The 17,247-nt window shown below is 53.1% G+C and overlaps 1 protein-coding gene across 2 annotated transcripts in view; it reads left to right on the forward strand.

The window, feature by feature from the left end:
* Positions 1 to 318: 318 nt before the first annotated feature.
* Positions 319 to 17,247, forward strand: part of KIAA1671 (KIAA1671 ortholog) — a 136,965-nt gene continuing 120,036 nt past the window's right edge. For both annotated transcript variants that reach the window (XM_046640153.1, XM_046640154.1), the window contains exons 1-3: positions 319 to 805; positions 10,161 to 11,762; positions 13,745 to 13,832. In XM_046640153.1, coding sequence (XP_046496109.1) covers positions 738 to 805; positions 10,161 to 11,762; positions 13,745 to 13,832 — 1,758 coding nt within the window. In that variant the 5' untranslated portion in view covers positions 319 to 737. The remainder of the gene's footprint in view (positions 806 to 10,160; positions 11,763 to 13,744; positions 13,833 to 17,247) is intronic.

Genomic DNA, 17,247 nt, shown 5'->3' on the forward strand with positions numbered 1-17,247 from the left:
GGGGGGGGGGGGGGGGCCGGATGTGGCCTGCTGACTATAGTTTGCGTATCCCTGATCTAGAGAAAAACAAACCAACAAAAAAGCAGCTTGATTAATGGTTTCAGTGAGTGTGTTAGCCAGTCCAGAAATAGCCTAAATGGTAGGAAGGAACAGGCCAATGAAAATTTGAAAAGGCGGATGTTTAAATAGAGGCATCGAGATAAGTGGTAATATTCTTTCTGCGGATCAGCACTTGCACCTGGATGAGGGGTGTTGGGCTGAAGTTGGGGCCTGGATTGTGCTTTGGGGCGTCTAAAATGCAGATTAGCACGTTAAAGGCTCTGAAAAGTCTTGCCGGAAGGAGGCTAGTTTCCAGTTGTTGGACCCGGCGTTCTCCAAACGCTGTCGGTAAACCACAAAACCCTCCTGTGGGTGTGAACGTGTCCTGCCTGCATCTGATGGTCCAGGGAAAAGTTGGGAAAAGCCCCTCGGACGGTTCCTCTGGATTCCAGAGCTCAGAATGTCAGATGTGCTGAACTTGAACGCATTCCAGCTCGAAATTTACACAGAGGTCAAGACTATGCCGATTAAGGCAATTCTTACAGAAACTGTGCGCGGTCTGCAGGAATCGTGGCTCTCACTACTTCTGCCAACGGGGGATTAAGAGCTGCATTTAGGCCCCCAACCATCCTTTGCTGAGCACCGGCTGTTGAGAGGGAATCACAGGTGACCAGGAGAGTTAAAACCCGCGTCTCAGAATGCGAAAAGCTGGGCTCCGTGGAAGACGAGCCAAGTGCAACAGGGAGAAGTGGACGGCGCAGACCCGGTGAGTCTGGGGGTGACTGAGCCAAATCCGAATCACAGAATCTCTAAAATCACGGAATTTAGTGACCCCTTGTTTAGCCTCTTGTTTTGTCGGTGCGGAAACTGAGGCCCAGAGCGAGGGAGGGATTCGACCAAGCTCTCACTGCGAGTGCGTGGAGGAACTGAGACCAACGCTAGAGTGAGGGACCTACTGTGTGATCGTTTTTATGAAATATCCCGAAATGGCAGATCCCTGGAGGCAGAAAGCAGATTGGTGGTGCCTGAGGCTGGGGGAGGGGAGAAGGGGGAGGGACTGCTAACGGGCACGGGGTTTCCTTTGGGGCCATAAATTTGGAACTAGAGAGAGGTGATGGTTGTACAACATGGTGCGTTTACTAAGTGCCACTGCCGTGTACGCTTTGAAATGGTGGAAATGGTGAATTTCATGCTATGTGTATTATGTTGTGTTAATTCAAGTGAACAAAAGCGCACAATTTTTTTTTCTTAAAGATTGGCCCCTGAGCGAATAACTGTTGCCAATTTTATTTATTTATCTTTTCCTTTTTCTCCCCAAAGCCCCCAGTATATAGTTGTATATCCTAGTTGTGAGTGCCTCTGGTTGTGGCATGCGGGATGCCGCCTCAGCGTGGCCTGATGAGTGGTGCCACGTCCGTGCCCAGGATCTGAACCAGCGAAACCCTGAGCCACCGAAGCAGAGTGCGCGAACTTAACTACTTGGCCACGGGGCCGGCCCCAAAGTACACAATTTTTAGAAAATTGTGCCTCTTGGACTTTTCACCAAGATCCCCTCATGTTGCCCCAAGAAGGGTAAACAGACAGGCTCACGCTGGAGGACTGTGTTTCTCCCGTACCTTTGGGCCTTGGCTCATGCTGATTCCCCCGCTGGCCCTGACCTCCTCCTCTGCTTGGCTGACTCCTCCCAGTCTCCGCTCAGACATCACCTCTTCCAGGAAGCCATCCCTGACTACTCCACTCCTCCTCTGGGCTTTTACAGCCTCACTTTCTGTCCCCACCAGGGCGCCCCTGAATTTTGTGGTGTTTGACTTCTACCTCCTCCGCTAGACCGTGTCACCCACTGGGATCAGCAGTGGGGTCTTCCTGCTTCCCACTGTGTTACCAGTGGGGGGGGGTGGGGGGCATGGCCCAGTGTGGACTGTGATGGCTTTTAATGGAGATCTGCCATCAGCTGAGTCAAATGGTGATTAGAGCCTAAGCATTAGGTTTTGTTTACATTTGTTTTTAGTTTCTTGCTTTTTGTTTATTGTGGTCAAATACACACAGTGTAAAATTAATCATCTTAACTATTTTTAAGTGTCCAGTTCATTGGCATTAAGTACATTCCCGCTGTTTTGTGACCATCGCCAGCATCCATCTCTAGGACTTTTCCATCCTCTTATACTGAAGCTCTGTCCCCATGAAACACTGACCCCCCGTTCCCCCTCCGCCAGCCCCGGGCAACCACCATTCTACTTTCTGTCTCTATAAAGTTGACTCCTCTAGGGACCTTGTATAAGTGGCGTCATACACTTGGGTCCTTCCGTGACTGGCTTATTGCGCTTAGCATAGTGTCCTCAAGGTTCACACAAGTTGTCTCATATATTGGTACGTCATTCCTTTTCAAGGCTGAATAATATTCCATTGTGTGGATGGACCACATTTGGTTTATCCATCATCCATTGATAGACATCTGGGTTGTTCCCAGCTTTTGGCTGTTGTGGATGATATCGCTTTGGACATCGGTGTGCAAGTATGCGTTCGAGTCTCTGCTCCTGGTTCTTTGGGGTATATAGCTAGGAGCGGGATTCCTGAGTCATGTGGCGGTCTTGTGTCTAGTTTTTGAGGATCTGCCACACTGGTTTCCTCTGGTGCGGCACCATTTTATATTCCCACCAACGGTGCGCAGGGCTTCCAATGTGTCCACGTCCTCACCAACACTTGTCGTGTGTGTTTTTTTGGTAGTAGCCATCCTGATGGGCACGAAGCGTCCTTTACATCTGTGCATCATAAAAAAACAACTGTTCTAGGTAGAAATCTGACAGAGAGGGAGGGTGGGGTCAACGTAACTCCAGCCACCCACGGGCTGCTCCCTCCACACCTCCAGCCTCGGTCTCCTCCTCTGTAAGATGGGGTTCGTGACAGGAGCTGCCTCATTGTTAATGAGGCCATCCTTGTCAAGCACGTAGCACCCTGCCTGGCACACGGTATCTGCTTCGTAGATAATAGTTTTTTTGTTTTTTTGAGGAAGATCAGCCCTGAGCTAACATCTGCTGCCACTCTTCCTCTTTTTTGCTGAGGGAGACTGGCCCTGAGCTAACATTGTGCCCATCTTCCTCTACTTTATACGTGGGACACCTACCACGGCATGGCTTTTGCCAAGTGGTGCCATGTCCGCACCCGGGAACTGAACTGGTGAACCCTGGGCTGCTGAAGCGGAATGTGCGCCCTTAAACACTGGGCCACTGGGCTGGCCCCGATAATAGTTATTTTTGTTCTTAGCATTCAAAAGCTCTGAAAGTGGGCAGGAGAGAAAGTTTGCACCTCCACGTTTTGAAGCGGTGGAGAGAGCACAGCTCAGAGGGAACTTCTGGTACTGAGGCTCAAAAAGAAAACTGTTTGCACAAACAACATTAATGGAAACAAAAAGGAATTTTAAAATGAAAGGGAATGTTAAAATTTACGAACAATTCCATCCCAGGTCCCCGACACTTTTTGTTTTCCTTTGTCCCTGTTCTCTTCCAAGACCTTGACTGTCTGTGTCAACAATTTTTTTGTCAATTGTTTTTGTCACAGCCTTGAGTACAACAAGATGTCCCACTGCCACTGTTTTCCCAACAGATTATTGTAAGCGCTTTTCGCTTCCGTGCGCAGACCTCCCACCCTCACCTTCAGAGATGCAGGCCAGCCCCTCCCTGTGGCTGAGAGACTTTCTCCTTTTGTGGAGAGAGTGGGTTATTGCTAGGTGTTTGCTATTCTAGCCACAACAACCATCTTTTCCGATCGCAGACTCAGGCCGCGGGGCGTGAGGGGCCTTTATGACCCTTGGGGCGTTCTGGGCATGCTGGGAACTGGAGGTCTCGTCTGCCTGCCAATGTTGCAACCTTTGGGACATTTCAAATGGCTTATGAGTCCTGAGTTTTTTCCAATAAGGGTTATCACCCCAAATCCAGGGTGCGTCGTTGCTGCTGCTGGATAGATAACACTGCAGTGGACATCTTTGCGTGTATGACTTTCCCTTCTTTTCGATTCCTTCGTAGGATAGGTTTTTAGGAGTGAGATTACAGGGTCAAACATAAGAGAGTGTTTTGGGGGGAGGTATGTGGCGGAGAAAACACTTGATTTGTCGTCAGAAGATTTCAATTCCAGCTCTTGCCCTCGCCAGCATGTCATTGAGCTCATTTTCTGAACAGGGTTTTTCTCATCGGTAGACTGGTGGTAACACAAGGTTGTTGAGAGTATTAAATGAGAGAAGACAGAAGCTGCCCAGAGTCACATAGCATGGTGCCCAGCTCTTGATAGAGCCTCAGAAATTATCACTTGCAAGGGAATATTGCCAAGTTGCTTTTATAGCTTCCATCGTCCCTGGGTGCCGGTGAGCATGTCAATTTTCCCGCACCCACGCCTGCGTTGGATATTATTATTTTCTTCTTTCAGGATGCTCTCCTTTCAGGTAATTTTGCACACTGACTTTGTGTCCGGTGTGGTGTCAGACCCCGGGGATACAGCTGTGAGCCGGACCCAGGAGCCTCCTGGCCAGGAGCTCCCAGTCCAGAGCAGGAAGTAGAGGCGGTGATCACTGCTGGGCGAGGGAGAAGCAGCAGGAGTGAGAGTCCAGAGCCCAGAGACACCTGAACCTGCCCCGGGGCCATCAGGGAAGGCTTCCTGGAGGAGGTGGTGGCCCTGGCGCTGAGACTTGAGGGATGAATAGAGAGTAGCCAGGCAGTGTGGGCATGGCAGTGCAGAGGCGTGAAGGCGAGGAAGAGAACAGCGTGTCTCGTGACCTGTCTGGGGTCCATTGTGCTGGAGTAAATGAGTGCGTGTGAGAGACAGACAGACAGACAGATGGATGAGGGTGTGTGTCAATCATTAGACTGAAGCTGGAGAGATGAAGAGGATCCAGATCCGGCTGGGCCTCCAGGAAGGAGCGTCACATCTTTATCCAGAGGGCGGTGGGGACGCACGCACGGGCTTGGAGCCAGGGAGGGACGTGGTGGTGCCTGTCGATCGCAGACTCACTCTGGCTGCTGCTGGGAGAGTGAATGTCCCTTCTCGGGCTGCCCCTGTGGCACAGTGGTTAAGTGCGCACGCTCCGCTTGGTGGCCCAGGGTTTGCCGGTTTGGATCCCAGGCATGGACCTAGGCAGGACTCATCAGCCACGCTGTGGCAGCCGTCTCACATACAAAATAGAGGAAGACTGGCACAGATGTTAGCTCAGGGCCAATCTTCCTCATCAAAAAAAAAGTCCCTTCTCAGTGATGTTTTCCTGCCACTCCCTCCTTTATGGTCACTTACCTAACATTCTCTATCTTGCTTAGTTAGGTTGTTTCTTGTCTGTTCCCATCATCCTGATTGTCAGCTCTATGGGAACAGGGCTGTCTACATGTTTTGTTCACTGCTGTGTCCCCGTCACCTGGCCCAGTGCCTGGTACTCGGTGGGTGCTCAGTAATTGTGGAATGAATGAATGAATGAATGAGTGAGTGAGCCAGGGCCACAGCCGTGGAACGGAGGGAGAGGACGCATCCCCTGCAGTAACCTGGGACCCTGGGCCCTTTCCGTCTGGGGCCTGTGGGTGGAGGCACCGCCTGCGTCGGCGGCAGCCTGCTCTTCCGCGAGGACACGGCGTGCACTGGGCCCTTCGCACAGCCCATCACCCAGGATGGGTGCGCAGAGCTGGGAGCCCAGGTCACGCTCTGGAAGACACCTGCGGGAAGGTGTCAGGACTGGCTCGCCCCCCTCACCAGATGGTGGCCTTCCCAGGAGACGGTACCCAGAGCTGGCTGAGGGAACGCCTGGTGAGCGCCCAGCTCAGATTTCTGGGCGTAATGATGAAGGACCAGCAGCAGCTGTTGGAATGAATCAGTGCCTCTGAGTTGAAGTGCGAAGCTGCCAAACTGTTGGGTTTTGAATGGAAATGTTTCTCTTGCCTTCTCGCTGCGTGGTTCTCTCGGATTCCCCGGGAGACGGTGAGCTCCGTGGCTGCGCCCCCCAGCACCCAGCACGGAGCCTGGATTGTGGAAGGAAGGTCAGAAGGCGGGAGAAATGCATGCTCTGGAATGACTGTGTCTGATTTCAGAAATTATTGGTCTTGCTGATTCCCTGCCCCCAGAGAATGGTTTTCCCTGCATGAAATTGTAGGAAATGGGAATTTGAAACTTTGCAGATCAGCTCAGGGAGATCAAGCCGATCGAGCAGGTTCTGCGACAACAGATCCCCAGCTGTGGCGACCCCCAGGGCTTGAGGACAGACGGACATCCTCTGTCTCCTGCTCTGTTGCAGCCCCTGCCCTCCCAGATCAGCCTTGCTCCCTGCCTGCCCCCGTGCCGACCTCCATAATGGTTAATACAGATGAAACTGGAGATGGCTCACGCTCGGTCCCCGTCTCTCTTTAGGGATCTCTTGTTTACCTGGCTGTGGCCACAGTGCTAATAAATTTAAAAAGAGCGAGCGCGGCCACCCTCGGAAGAAATAGGAGCTGGCCTCCGTGTGAGTGGGCTTCTGAAATGTTTTGGAAGAGACTAACATCTCTTAAATTAACCATGACATATGTGATGCATTTAAAGTAAGGTTTCCAAGCATATATTTCCGTCGGTTTCCTTATATTTTACAACAGGTTAAATGAAAACCTGAGAATCATGGGTTTCTAGGTTTGGGAAGGACTTCAGAATAGGATTTAGCTGTCCACGGGGGTGGTTGAAAAACTTCTTTCTTGTCTCTTGTTCGTTCATTTATTAGTTGATGCATCGACTCGTTCGTGCAGCCATATTCACATGCCAGCTATTTGCCAGGCGTTTTCAACGGAAATGGGAGAGGAAGCCCGAGCTATAAAGGGCATTGCAGATAACAGAGACGCTGCTCTGGCTAGGAGGGTGTGGACAAGAAAGCCGTCTGTCTCTGTCCTTGCCTGTTTCCTTGCTCGCAATATGGCCACTGAAGTGGGTCCAGGGATCCCAAAATGGGGCGACATTTGTGTGCCACTGATCCTGAGTCAGCAACCGTCTTCTTGGCGACTCTTCCTAGGGAAATCCACACAGAGCCGCGTTCATTCCACGTTCGGGCAGACGAGCTGGTGTGACAGTGTGGGGTCAGTGTCACAGCGAGTATCCGACAGCGGGGCTCCATCCTGTGGTCCATGAAACCGGTGGGCCCTCTTGGTGGGGTAGGTGGGGTGAGCTTCCAGCTCAGCTCTTCACAGCTCTTTGGTTTTGTCATCCCGTAGCAGTTGACCTATGGCCACTCCAGAGCTTGCCAGAGCCAGAAGAACGCATCTGATGTCCTAGACGGCTTAGTGCTGTGACACTCATGGCACCTGTACTTATTCAGAAGCTTAGAAGAGTGGGGCACGGGCCCAGGAGAATCTCTCTTCCTTCGTTTATTTATCCACACAATAATTATTTATTTGGTGCTATTGTATGCGAGGCCACTGTACTAGCTACTGGGGCTTTGCAGTGCCTCTGGGGGCTTACCGTGGAGAGGGAAAGGCTGATGTCAACTGAAGGATAATGTAACTGTGTAGCTGTGATGTGTCCTGCCCTGTATCTGTGGGGCTCCCTGGGCGTGTAAGAGGGAGAGTCCTAGGTTAGCGGGGGGGTGGAGATATCTGAGCCCTGATCTTAGGGGTGGGCCTGTGTCTGTGTGTGAGCGAGAGAGGTATCCCAGAGAGCATGTGCAAAGGCCCTGAGGAAGCATGTGAGGACCTCCAAGAGATGCAACGTCCCGATACTGCTGAGCAGGGGAACCAGGAGAAACAGCTCCTGAATTAGCCAGCACTTTGAGCGCTCAGAAATCCCCTCCTCCAAGCCGAGGGTGTCTGCCGGGACCACTACTCCCAATTCTAGGCAGTTAATCCTCCTGTTCCTGCGCCCCCACGTCACCCTTTACAAACCATGATGTTTGTTGCCCCGTGTTGTAATTGCTCATGTGTGTTTCTCAGACTGTGAGTTCCCTGAAGGCAGGGGATAGTCCTTGTTGCTCTTTGTGCACACAGTAGGCGCTCAATAAACGTGCATTGGAGGAACAGGGGAGATTTTTGTTGAGCACCTACTGTGGACTCGGCACTCTCTCTGCGCACGTGTATGTATCAGGCGACCAAATCGAAAAGCCGAAAGGAGCGTGAGTTTTACAAGCGGGAGGAGATGCCAGCCGATGCAGTTGGAGCTCGAAAGCTTTGGCGCCGTCTGTGCACAGACTGCCGGAGCTCGGGAACCGAGGCTGTCGCCCTGTGTCTCCCCAGACCTGCCGACGCTCAGCCTGCTGGGACGAGCCTCCCCTCCCCCGCCCGCCGCTGCCCGGGGACGGGGACAGGGACGGCCCGCTCCGCTCAGGATGAGAGGTGACAGCGTTGGCTTTCTCTGGCAGCCACCCATCCCCGGCCAGGGCCTGCCGGCTTGGGTGAGTAGGGGGGCTGGCGTGTCCAGGGGGTGCAGGGCGCCTGCGGCTTCTGCTGGGGAATTTTCTCCCCGTCCTTTGCATCCTGTCATTGTCCTGTGTCTCGTGTCCGGGATGTCTGCGTCCCAGAGCAGGGTTTCAAGCGGTCACGGCAGCTGGCTGTAGAGGTGAGCCGTCCTGATTCTGGACAGGCCCTGGGGTGCGTCCACCCGGGGTCGTTGCGGTCGGAATTCTCCGGTTCTCCCTAACGGTCCTTCCATCCTGCCCCTAACCGCGTCTAGACAGTGTTCTCCGGTTTGGGAAGAAGGACTCTGTTAGCACCGTGGAGCGCGTAAGGAGGAGGAAATATCAAAATCTGTCTGCCTTTCTTTCCTGCAGGCTGCAGAGTGAGTCAGAGCTGGGGGCAGCAGCGTGGGGCCCCGGGAAGGGAAGCAGGAGGCTGGCGTGGAATGAAAAACCTTCTACTTTTAGTCCATCTCGGGGCGGGGGGTGGGGGGCACTTTGACAGGGAAAGAGAACACTGGTGTGAAGGGCGGGCAGGGTTGGCAAGGAATCGAGAAGAGTGACCTGTCTGGCACTTTTGAAGACCAGAAAGGAATAAGCGTAATTTTGAAAAAGGCGGGGTTTAAAAGGGTGAAGACTTGAGGTCGAGGTTCAGCTGTGTGATGGCAGGCAAGTCGGGCGACCTCTCTGGGCCCTTTCCCTTCATCTCCATGACGGAGATGCTGCTAGTCCCTGCCTTTCGGGGTTGTTGGAGGATTGATGAGAGAGGAGGCTGCTGCCTTGAGAGAGCAGAGCTCATGGCTGGATGAACAAAGGGGCTTATGCCTGAGCCGCTAAAAACGGGGCCTGATAAGCATCGTTCCCACGTCACGGGGTTGTAAGGAGGATGTGATCTATAAAACAGAGGAAGCACTTGGCTTATCTTGAGCCCTCACTCGTGGTAAGCCCTGGCCGGTAGCTGTTAACTCTTCTTGTCGAGACTGTGAGGCAGCCAGCATAAAATAGGCGGTCAACAGAGGAGAACCCAAAAGCAAACAATAACAGCTGGGGAGTGAAAAATGAAGATGGCTTTTTTTTTTTTAAGACATCTGGAATGTCAGGGGAGGGGAAAGATAGGGGACAATCTGATGGACGTGGGGGTTGAGGCTTGGGTTCCGAGGCTGATAACCAACTTTGTGACCTGCGGGACCCCAGCTTTGGGTTCCTGTGTGAGCTGGGGCTGGTTACATACCCCCTCTGTGCTTGGCGCCCACCACAGGGATGTAACGAGGATCAGCTCAGAAATGGGAAAATGCCTTAGGGTAACAGGAGTGAGAGGACTCAAGGACTCTCACTGGGGCTTAGGCTGGGCGTGTGTGCTGGGACCTGGGTTCGAATCCTGACTTTGCCTCTTACTGTCTGAGTGACTTCAGGCCGGTGACTTGGCCTCTCTGAGCTGGTTTCCTTATCGGTACAGCAGAGATAATCACTTTTGACCTTAAGGACTGGCCTTGAGATTCTCCGAGTCAGGAAAGCCTCCGTGAACCTTGGTGCCTTTTCCGGACCCTTCGATCTGGAAGGAACTTCAGAGACGGCCTTGAGTGCCCTCTCCTTGCCCAGAGCTGAGAGGTGGGAGACTGGCCCAGGCTTGCCCGGTAAAGTCAGCAGAGGGCTATTGTCCAGACCGGGGGCTCCGGGCTCTCGGTCCTGCCCCCTCAACCTCTCTGTTTCCACCCAACACTGACTGAATTTTAAATTGCCTTTTTTTCAGTGGTTGCTTCTCCATTTCTGATGCTTCTCATCCCCATGGACCCACAGCCGTAACCATGGTGACACGGGTCGTCGAGGTCAGCTCCATAGCGTCCTTGACGGGAGTGCCAGGCCTCGGGGACATCGCCAAGGAGGATGCCCTGACACGGACCTACTTCTGCCAGGCCGGGGACGCCCCGGGGGCCCCCTCGGCGCTGCTCCTGGACGGGAAGAGCGCCCTCCGCAGCCCGGCCCGCTCGCTCCCCCTGCCCAGACTCGCCCCCAAGCCCTTCTCCAGGGACAAGGCCCCCGACGTGAAGCCCCCCGTTGTTGCGTCCTTGCAGCCCGGCCTGGCCAGGCCGTCTCCTGCCTGTGGGGTCCCCCAGGACGTGGCTGCAAAGGCCACGAGCGAGAGGATGCCCGGCCTGCTGGGGCAGGAGGTGGGCGGTGGCGAGGGCCTGCGGAGGAGCTCGTCTCTGTTCAACAAGCCCACGTTTCTGCGGCCCAGCCCCAGCGCCACGGTTCTCTTGGAAACCACCCAAGCCGGGCCCTCTCTGGGCCCAGGCGGCAGGGACGGGGCTCCGGAGGCCAACACGAGAGTGTCCCAGGAGGCTCCGTCGGGTCCGCGGCCTGAAGTGGCCGCCAAGCCCGCCCTGCCCTCCTGGAAGCCTGGGGGGGCCCTTCCCCGGCCTGCCTCCCTGTCACAGGACACAAGGCCGGCTGCCACCCAAGAGGAGCCGGGCCCCCCCGAGGCTCTCCCGAAGGCCAGCCGAGTGGAGGCCACGGGGGGCCCTGCCCCGGAGCCCAGGCCTCGCCTGAGGAGAAGGCCGGTGTCGGCCATTTTCATCGACTCCCTTCAGCCTCAGCAGCCAGGCCCGGGGGGAGCAGCTGCGGGGGGCAAGGCGCCCCCCACCCCTCCTGAGAAGTCCTGGGTGAGGAAGCCCAGGCCCCTGTCCGTGGACCTCACCGCCCGCTTCGAGAGCAGAGAGGCCTTGCTGAGGAAGGCGGCCGCCGAGGTCACCGCGGGTCCTGGCGCCCAGCGTCGTGGGCCAGAGGGGTCCGACTCCGAGCCCAGAGTGGATGAGAAGTGTTTGCTCAAAGCAGAGGCGCCCCTTCTTGACCCGGATTCGCACTTCCTGGAGGTGGCCAAGAAGATCCAGGAACGGAAGGAGAAGATGCTGTTTAAGCAGGTGGAGATGGGCAGCCTCGGTCCCCCCAGGGACACGGCCAAGGTCACCCCCACAGAGGACCAGAATCTTGGGGAAGGGAGAGCCAAGCTGGACGGGGACTTGGAGAAGGCTCCCAAGTCCCCTTCCTCCAGGCCGGGGAAAGGCCCAGAATTTGCTGCCGGGGAGGTCCTGGCGCCGGCAGAGTGGACCTCCAGGGGCAGCGTCAGGAAGCGCATCAGCCTGTTCGGGGAGGAGAGCGCCACGGCCTTGGCAGCGGGGTCTGAGCCCCCACGGGCCACTCCTGAGTCCCCATCCACCACCCCAGAGCCGGAGAAAGCAGGTGTGAGCGTCCAGGAACGGATCAAGGGCTGGACGGCCGAGGGCTCCGAGGCCAAGCTGGAGATCAGGAGGAGGGCGTTCCAGGCCCGGCCTCTGTCGGCGGATTTGACCAAACTGTAAGTGGGGACATCCCACGGGCGTCACCCAGCCCCCAAGCTGCCTTGTGTCCCCCCACCGGAGACCCCACAGGGAAGGAAACCACAGGGAGCCAGGCTCCATGCTGGGCACCTGCCACCCCCTCTCTGGGTTTGCCCGCAGCCCCGAGAGCCAGTGGCCTCAGCTTCTGTTTCTCCGATGAGGAAGCTGAGGAGTAGAGAAGTAACACAGCTCCCCTACGGGTACCTTGTGTGCCAGCCGCAGAGCTGGGATCTTGCTTTCCTCGTCCCTTCTCAGCTTTGCACGTTACAGGGGGAGGTTACGTGCCCATTTTGCAGAGGCGGGTGGGCAAGGTGAAGTACCACAAGGAAGTTGGGAGCCCAGTGTCCTTCCAGCTCTGCCTGTCTCCACAGCTGGGCTTTCATTTCCTGAAGACTGAGGATGCTGCATAGACAGCCTAAACGCCCCTCAGCGGCCCGCAAAATAAAATCAGATGGGTCTTGAGCCTCGGTTCCTTCATCTCCAAAATGGAAATGATGCTGAGACCTTCCTTAAAGGATGAAGGCAGAGAGCTAGAGAGCTGATGTTGGGTTCGCAGTGCCCATGGGAGCCCTCCCTGCCTCGTAGCTCCAGATGATGTTATTAATCCCGTTAGTTCATGTGATTTTCTAAGCTTGCCGGATCTCTGACGTCTCTTGCTCCTTTTTTGTCCAACAAGTGGCTGCTCAGCTACCACAGGGAGATGCCACTGGGCGTGTCCACCAGCTCATTAATGACACGCATGCCACTGACACGCTTTGTCTGAAATGGAGCTTCCAGGGGGTGGGACCTCTGGGCAGCCTGCCCTCCTGGCCCTGGGAACCGGGGCGGCCAGCCCAGCCAGAGTTAGCACAGTGGCTCTCAGCGTTCAGAATCACCTGGAAAAATACCGATGCCTGGGCCCCACCTGGAGAGATCCTGATTCAGTTGGTATGGGCACGGCTCACCTTTTGATAGTTTTTAAAAGTTGTCCCAGTGATTCTCATGTGCCGCCAGGCCTGAGAAGCCCTGAGTTCAGACAACAGAGAAGGAGGCCCCGCTGCTGCCAGCGACCTCACACGCCTCCTCTCGCTGCGTCCTCCTGCTGCCTCGAATGCTTCCCATCTGACGGACGGGGAAACTGAGGCTCCGAGTTTAGAAACAGCTCGTGCATGGCCTCACGCCCCCTGGGAGGCAGACCCTGGGCTGCTGGGTCAAGTTTAATCGGTCTAATTCCTCTCCCCTCCCTTTGCTCTGCAGCCCCAGCCCTGAACTGACCTTTAGGCATCTCCTCTAGAGAACCCTTCAGAGATGGTGACATTCTAGCCCCAGAACTCCCCTTTCTCCCGCTTTCCCTTCACAAGTGGGGAAACAGGCCCAGAAAGCGACAGTGACTTGGCCAAGGTCCCCTGGAGAAGCAGAGACAGGCCAGCGCCCCCGACATTCCATGACAGCCCGCTGCCCCCGAGTCCCGTGGTCCGCAGTGGGCTGCTGTTGTGCCCGGGGTTGCTAACAGCAACCATTAATGATCCCTTCTGGGGCATCTTCCCTGTTCCTTAAACACCCTCTTGTAGCTATTAGGGCCTTGGGTGGCCTCTTATCTGCCCTACAAAAGACGGTGGGGAGGTGTTAATTATCCCCTTTTTATAGATGAAGAGACAGAGGCTCAGGTGGGGCCACAAGCCTGACCCAGGCTCTCGCACTGGGGAGGCACTAGAGCTGGGACGAGCACCCAGTTCTCTTCACCCAAGCCTGGGGCTCCTGCCACCCCGGCGATGCTGTGTTTAAGGTAGGCTGTCCCCGCCGGGCCCTGCTCGGTTTCGCCACCCGAAAGGAAGTGTCTTTTCTCAAAGCAAATCAGACAGCGTTGCTTTGATGATGTCAATGCTGACTTCACCCCTTGGCTCCTGAGCGAGTGACCGGGCTGGGCTGGAGGGAGTCACAAATTCTGGCCCCATGAGAGTCACTTGGACCTCTCTCCCAGGTTTTCGAGTCCCGCTGCGAGCACTGAAGTCAGATCCGAACAGTGTGCCGAGCCAGGTGGCGAGCTCTCGAAGGAACGCGGAGAGAAGGTGAGGGGCCGCTGGGTTCGCGCATCTTCTTTTCCACTGGGTGCTTGTTCTGAATGCAGAAAGAGCTGGCCTGATCTTCAAGGCCGGGGAAGAACCAGAAACCTGTCGTGAACCACGAGACATTTCTTCCTTTGATGCTGGGACTTTTAACGTCCCTTCTGGCATGATGGGTGGTGATTCCCTGTTCCTCAGGTTAAATGCTGTTTGCAGATGTAATCGTCGGGTATTTATTTTTTTCTCTGCAGTTGGGAGGGGGGACGTGGCTTTCCTATCAAGGAATGCCTGCTTTGTTAAGAAATGAATAAAGAATAAGAAAATGTTCATAGAAACCCCCTCAATTTCCCTCATTATGGTCCCTGCTCCCTTCCCCACCCTGACTCGTCGCCCAGCAGCAGCAGAAGTTCAACAATTAAATTGCTTAAAAAGTGTTTTTATTGAGTCTGTTTAATAAAACAAAAAAGCTCATGAAATGACTTCTAGGTATAACTGGTTTGTGGTTCATGCTTTCTGCAGAGTTCTAATTTTTTTTAAAAAACAGCTTTATTGAGGTCTAATTGACATATAGTAAACTGCACATATTTAAAGTGTGCAGGCTGGTGAGTTTGACACACGTGTGCATCTGGAACACTGTCATCCTGGTCACATACTGAACATCTCCGGTCACATAGTTTCTTGTTTGTAATCCCTCCCCCCCAGGCAACCACTCATCTGCTTTCTGTTACTATAGATTAGTTTGCTTTTCTAGATTTTTATAGAAATGGAACCAGTGCTTTCTTTTTTTTTTTTTTTTGGTCTGGCTTCTTTCGCTCAGATATTTTGCCTTTTTTTTTTTGGTGAGGAAGATTGGCCCTGAGCTAACATCTGTGCCAATCTTCCTCTGTGTTATGTGGGACACCATGATACCATGGCCTGATGAGTGCTAGGTGTACGCCCAGGATCCCAACCTGTGAACCCTGGGGGCCGCTGAAGCAGAGTGCGCAAAACTTAACCACTACGCCACCAGGCCGGCCCCAAGAATAATTATTCTGAGATTCATCATGTTGTAGCGTGTATTGATAATTCATTCCTTTTTATTGTCGAGAAGTATTCCATTGTGTGGGTAGAGCACAGTTTGTCCCTCCGCTCACCTTTGATGGACATTTGGGTTTTTTCCAGTTTGGGGCCATCGCAAATAAACATGCTGTGAACATCCGTGAGCGGGGCTTTCTAGGAACATCTGTTTTCTTTTCTCTTGGGTGAATACCTAGGAGCGGAATGACTCCATCGGACGGTGGGTGTAGGTTTTACTTTTTAAGAAACTTATGCAGTTTTAAACCCCAGAGCATGGTTTCAGAGCCACTTGTCCCCAGCCCTTCGTAAATCCCCAGCAAAGGTGAGCTGGCTCTGAGCGCCAGGGCCCCACGCCTGGGGTCAGTGGCTTAGCCTGCTTTTGGTCCTAGGGTCTTCTGAATCATTTCTTTGAAAACGGTTGGGAGAGGGTCCAATTTAAGGAAAGCCCCTCACATTCGCTTTAAAATACTGTAGTGGGAACAACAGTGGGAGCAGAAGGAGCTGCGTGAAGCCAGGGGGCAGAACGTTGACTGTTAGCGAATCTGGGGGTGGAAGTCGAGGCGAATTTATTATTTCATCTGTAATTTTCTATATGTTTGAAAACGTACAAAGGATGAAAAGCTAATCCTTGCTTTAAGTATAATGAGAGTTCGTCTCTATAAATAGAGTTTTCTTTTAGTGATTTTTTTTTTGTGTAACATACGTATAACAAAATATACCATGTTAACTACTTTTTAAGAATAATAAATGTTTTGTTTTGGTTTTTTTTGAGGAAGATTAGCCCTGAGCTAACTGCTGCCAATTCTCCTCTTTTTGCTGAGGAAGGCTGGCCCTGAGCTAACATCCATGCCCATGTTCCTCTACTTTATATGTGGGATGCCTGCCACAGCATGGCGTGCCAAGCGGTGCCATGTCTGCACCCAGGATCCAAACCGGTGAACCCTGGGCCGCCGAAGTGGAACATGCGCACTTAACCGCTGCGCCACCGGGCCGGCCCCAATAAATGTATTTTTTAAATTTAAAAAACGAATTGTGTATATACACACACACATAAAAATACACACACACAATAATACAAGGAGAAAGTTCTGGAAAGTTCTTCCAGAATACACTCCCCACTGATAACAGTTGCTGTCCGGGAAGGGGGTGGTATTTGAATAGCTGAATGAGGGGACCAAAGGACGTGAGCTTTGTCTGTATTGTTTAGGTTCCTTTCCAATGAGAATGGATTCACGTATTATTTATGCAAAGTTTATGTAATAAAATATAAATGAAATTTTAAAATCAATATGTTTAAAAAATTCTTCAATGGCCTTCCATCATCTAGAGTAGAGCTTAGCAAACTGCAGCCCTGCCAGGATTATAACTATTTCGAAGTGAAAAATTCAGCGGCATTAAGTATATTCCCAGCGTTGCGCCCCCGTCACCACTGTCTGGTTCCAGAACCGTTCATCACCCCAGACAGAACCCCCCCCAGTCACTGCCCGTCCTCCACCTCTGGTCCCTGCAACTATGAATCTGCTTTCTGTCTCCATAACTTGCCTATTCTGGATAGTCCATATAAATGGAATCATGAAACACGTCACCTTTTGTGTCTGGCTTCTTTCCCTTGGTATGATGGTTTTGCGGTCCGTCCGTGTTGTAGCGTGTGTCAGTGCTTCGTTCCTCCTTATGGCCGGGTAATATCCGTTGTGTGGATGGACCCCATTGTGTTTATCCATTCGTCAGCTGATGGACTTGTGGGTTGTTTCCACCTTTTGTCTGTTGTGAATAGAGCTACTATGAACATTCGTGTATGAGTTTTTACTTGTATTCCTGGGTATCTACCCAGGAATGGAGTTGGTAGGTCTTATGGTTAATTCTGTGTTTAATTGCTTTTTTTTTTTTTGAGGAAGATTAGCCCTGAGCTGCTAACATATGCCGCCAATCCTCCTCTCCTTTTTTTTTTTTTGCTGAGGAAGACTGGCCCTGAGCTAATCTCCATGCCCATCTTCCTCTACTTTATACATGGGATGCCTGTCACAGCATGGTGTGCCAAGTGGTGCCACGTCCGCACCTGGGATCCAAGCCGGTGAACCCTAGGCCTCCAAAGCGGAACATGTCCACTTAACCGCTGTGCCACCTGCCTGGCCCCTATGTTTAACTTCTTGAAGTAGATGTATGTCTAACAGAAAGAAACATTCTTGAAAAGTTACCAAGTAATACACGCATATTATAAGCATGGAACAGAACTGAAGTGTATACGACTAAAAGACGCTGTTGTCACCTCACGCCTTCTTCCCCCCTCACTCCCCACCTCTCGTACTCACAGTGCGATTTCTATCTTTCTCCACCGTTTATCTACCTATACACACACACACACGGT

This window comes from Equus quagga, chromosome 15 (genome assembly GCF_021613505.1).
Source record: "Equus quagga isolate Etosha38 chromosome 15, UCLA_HA_Equagga_1.0, whole genome shotgun sequence".
Taxonomy (NCBI): domain Eukaryota; kingdom Metazoa; phylum Chordata; class Mammalia; order Perissodactyla; family Equidae; genus Equus; species Equus quagga.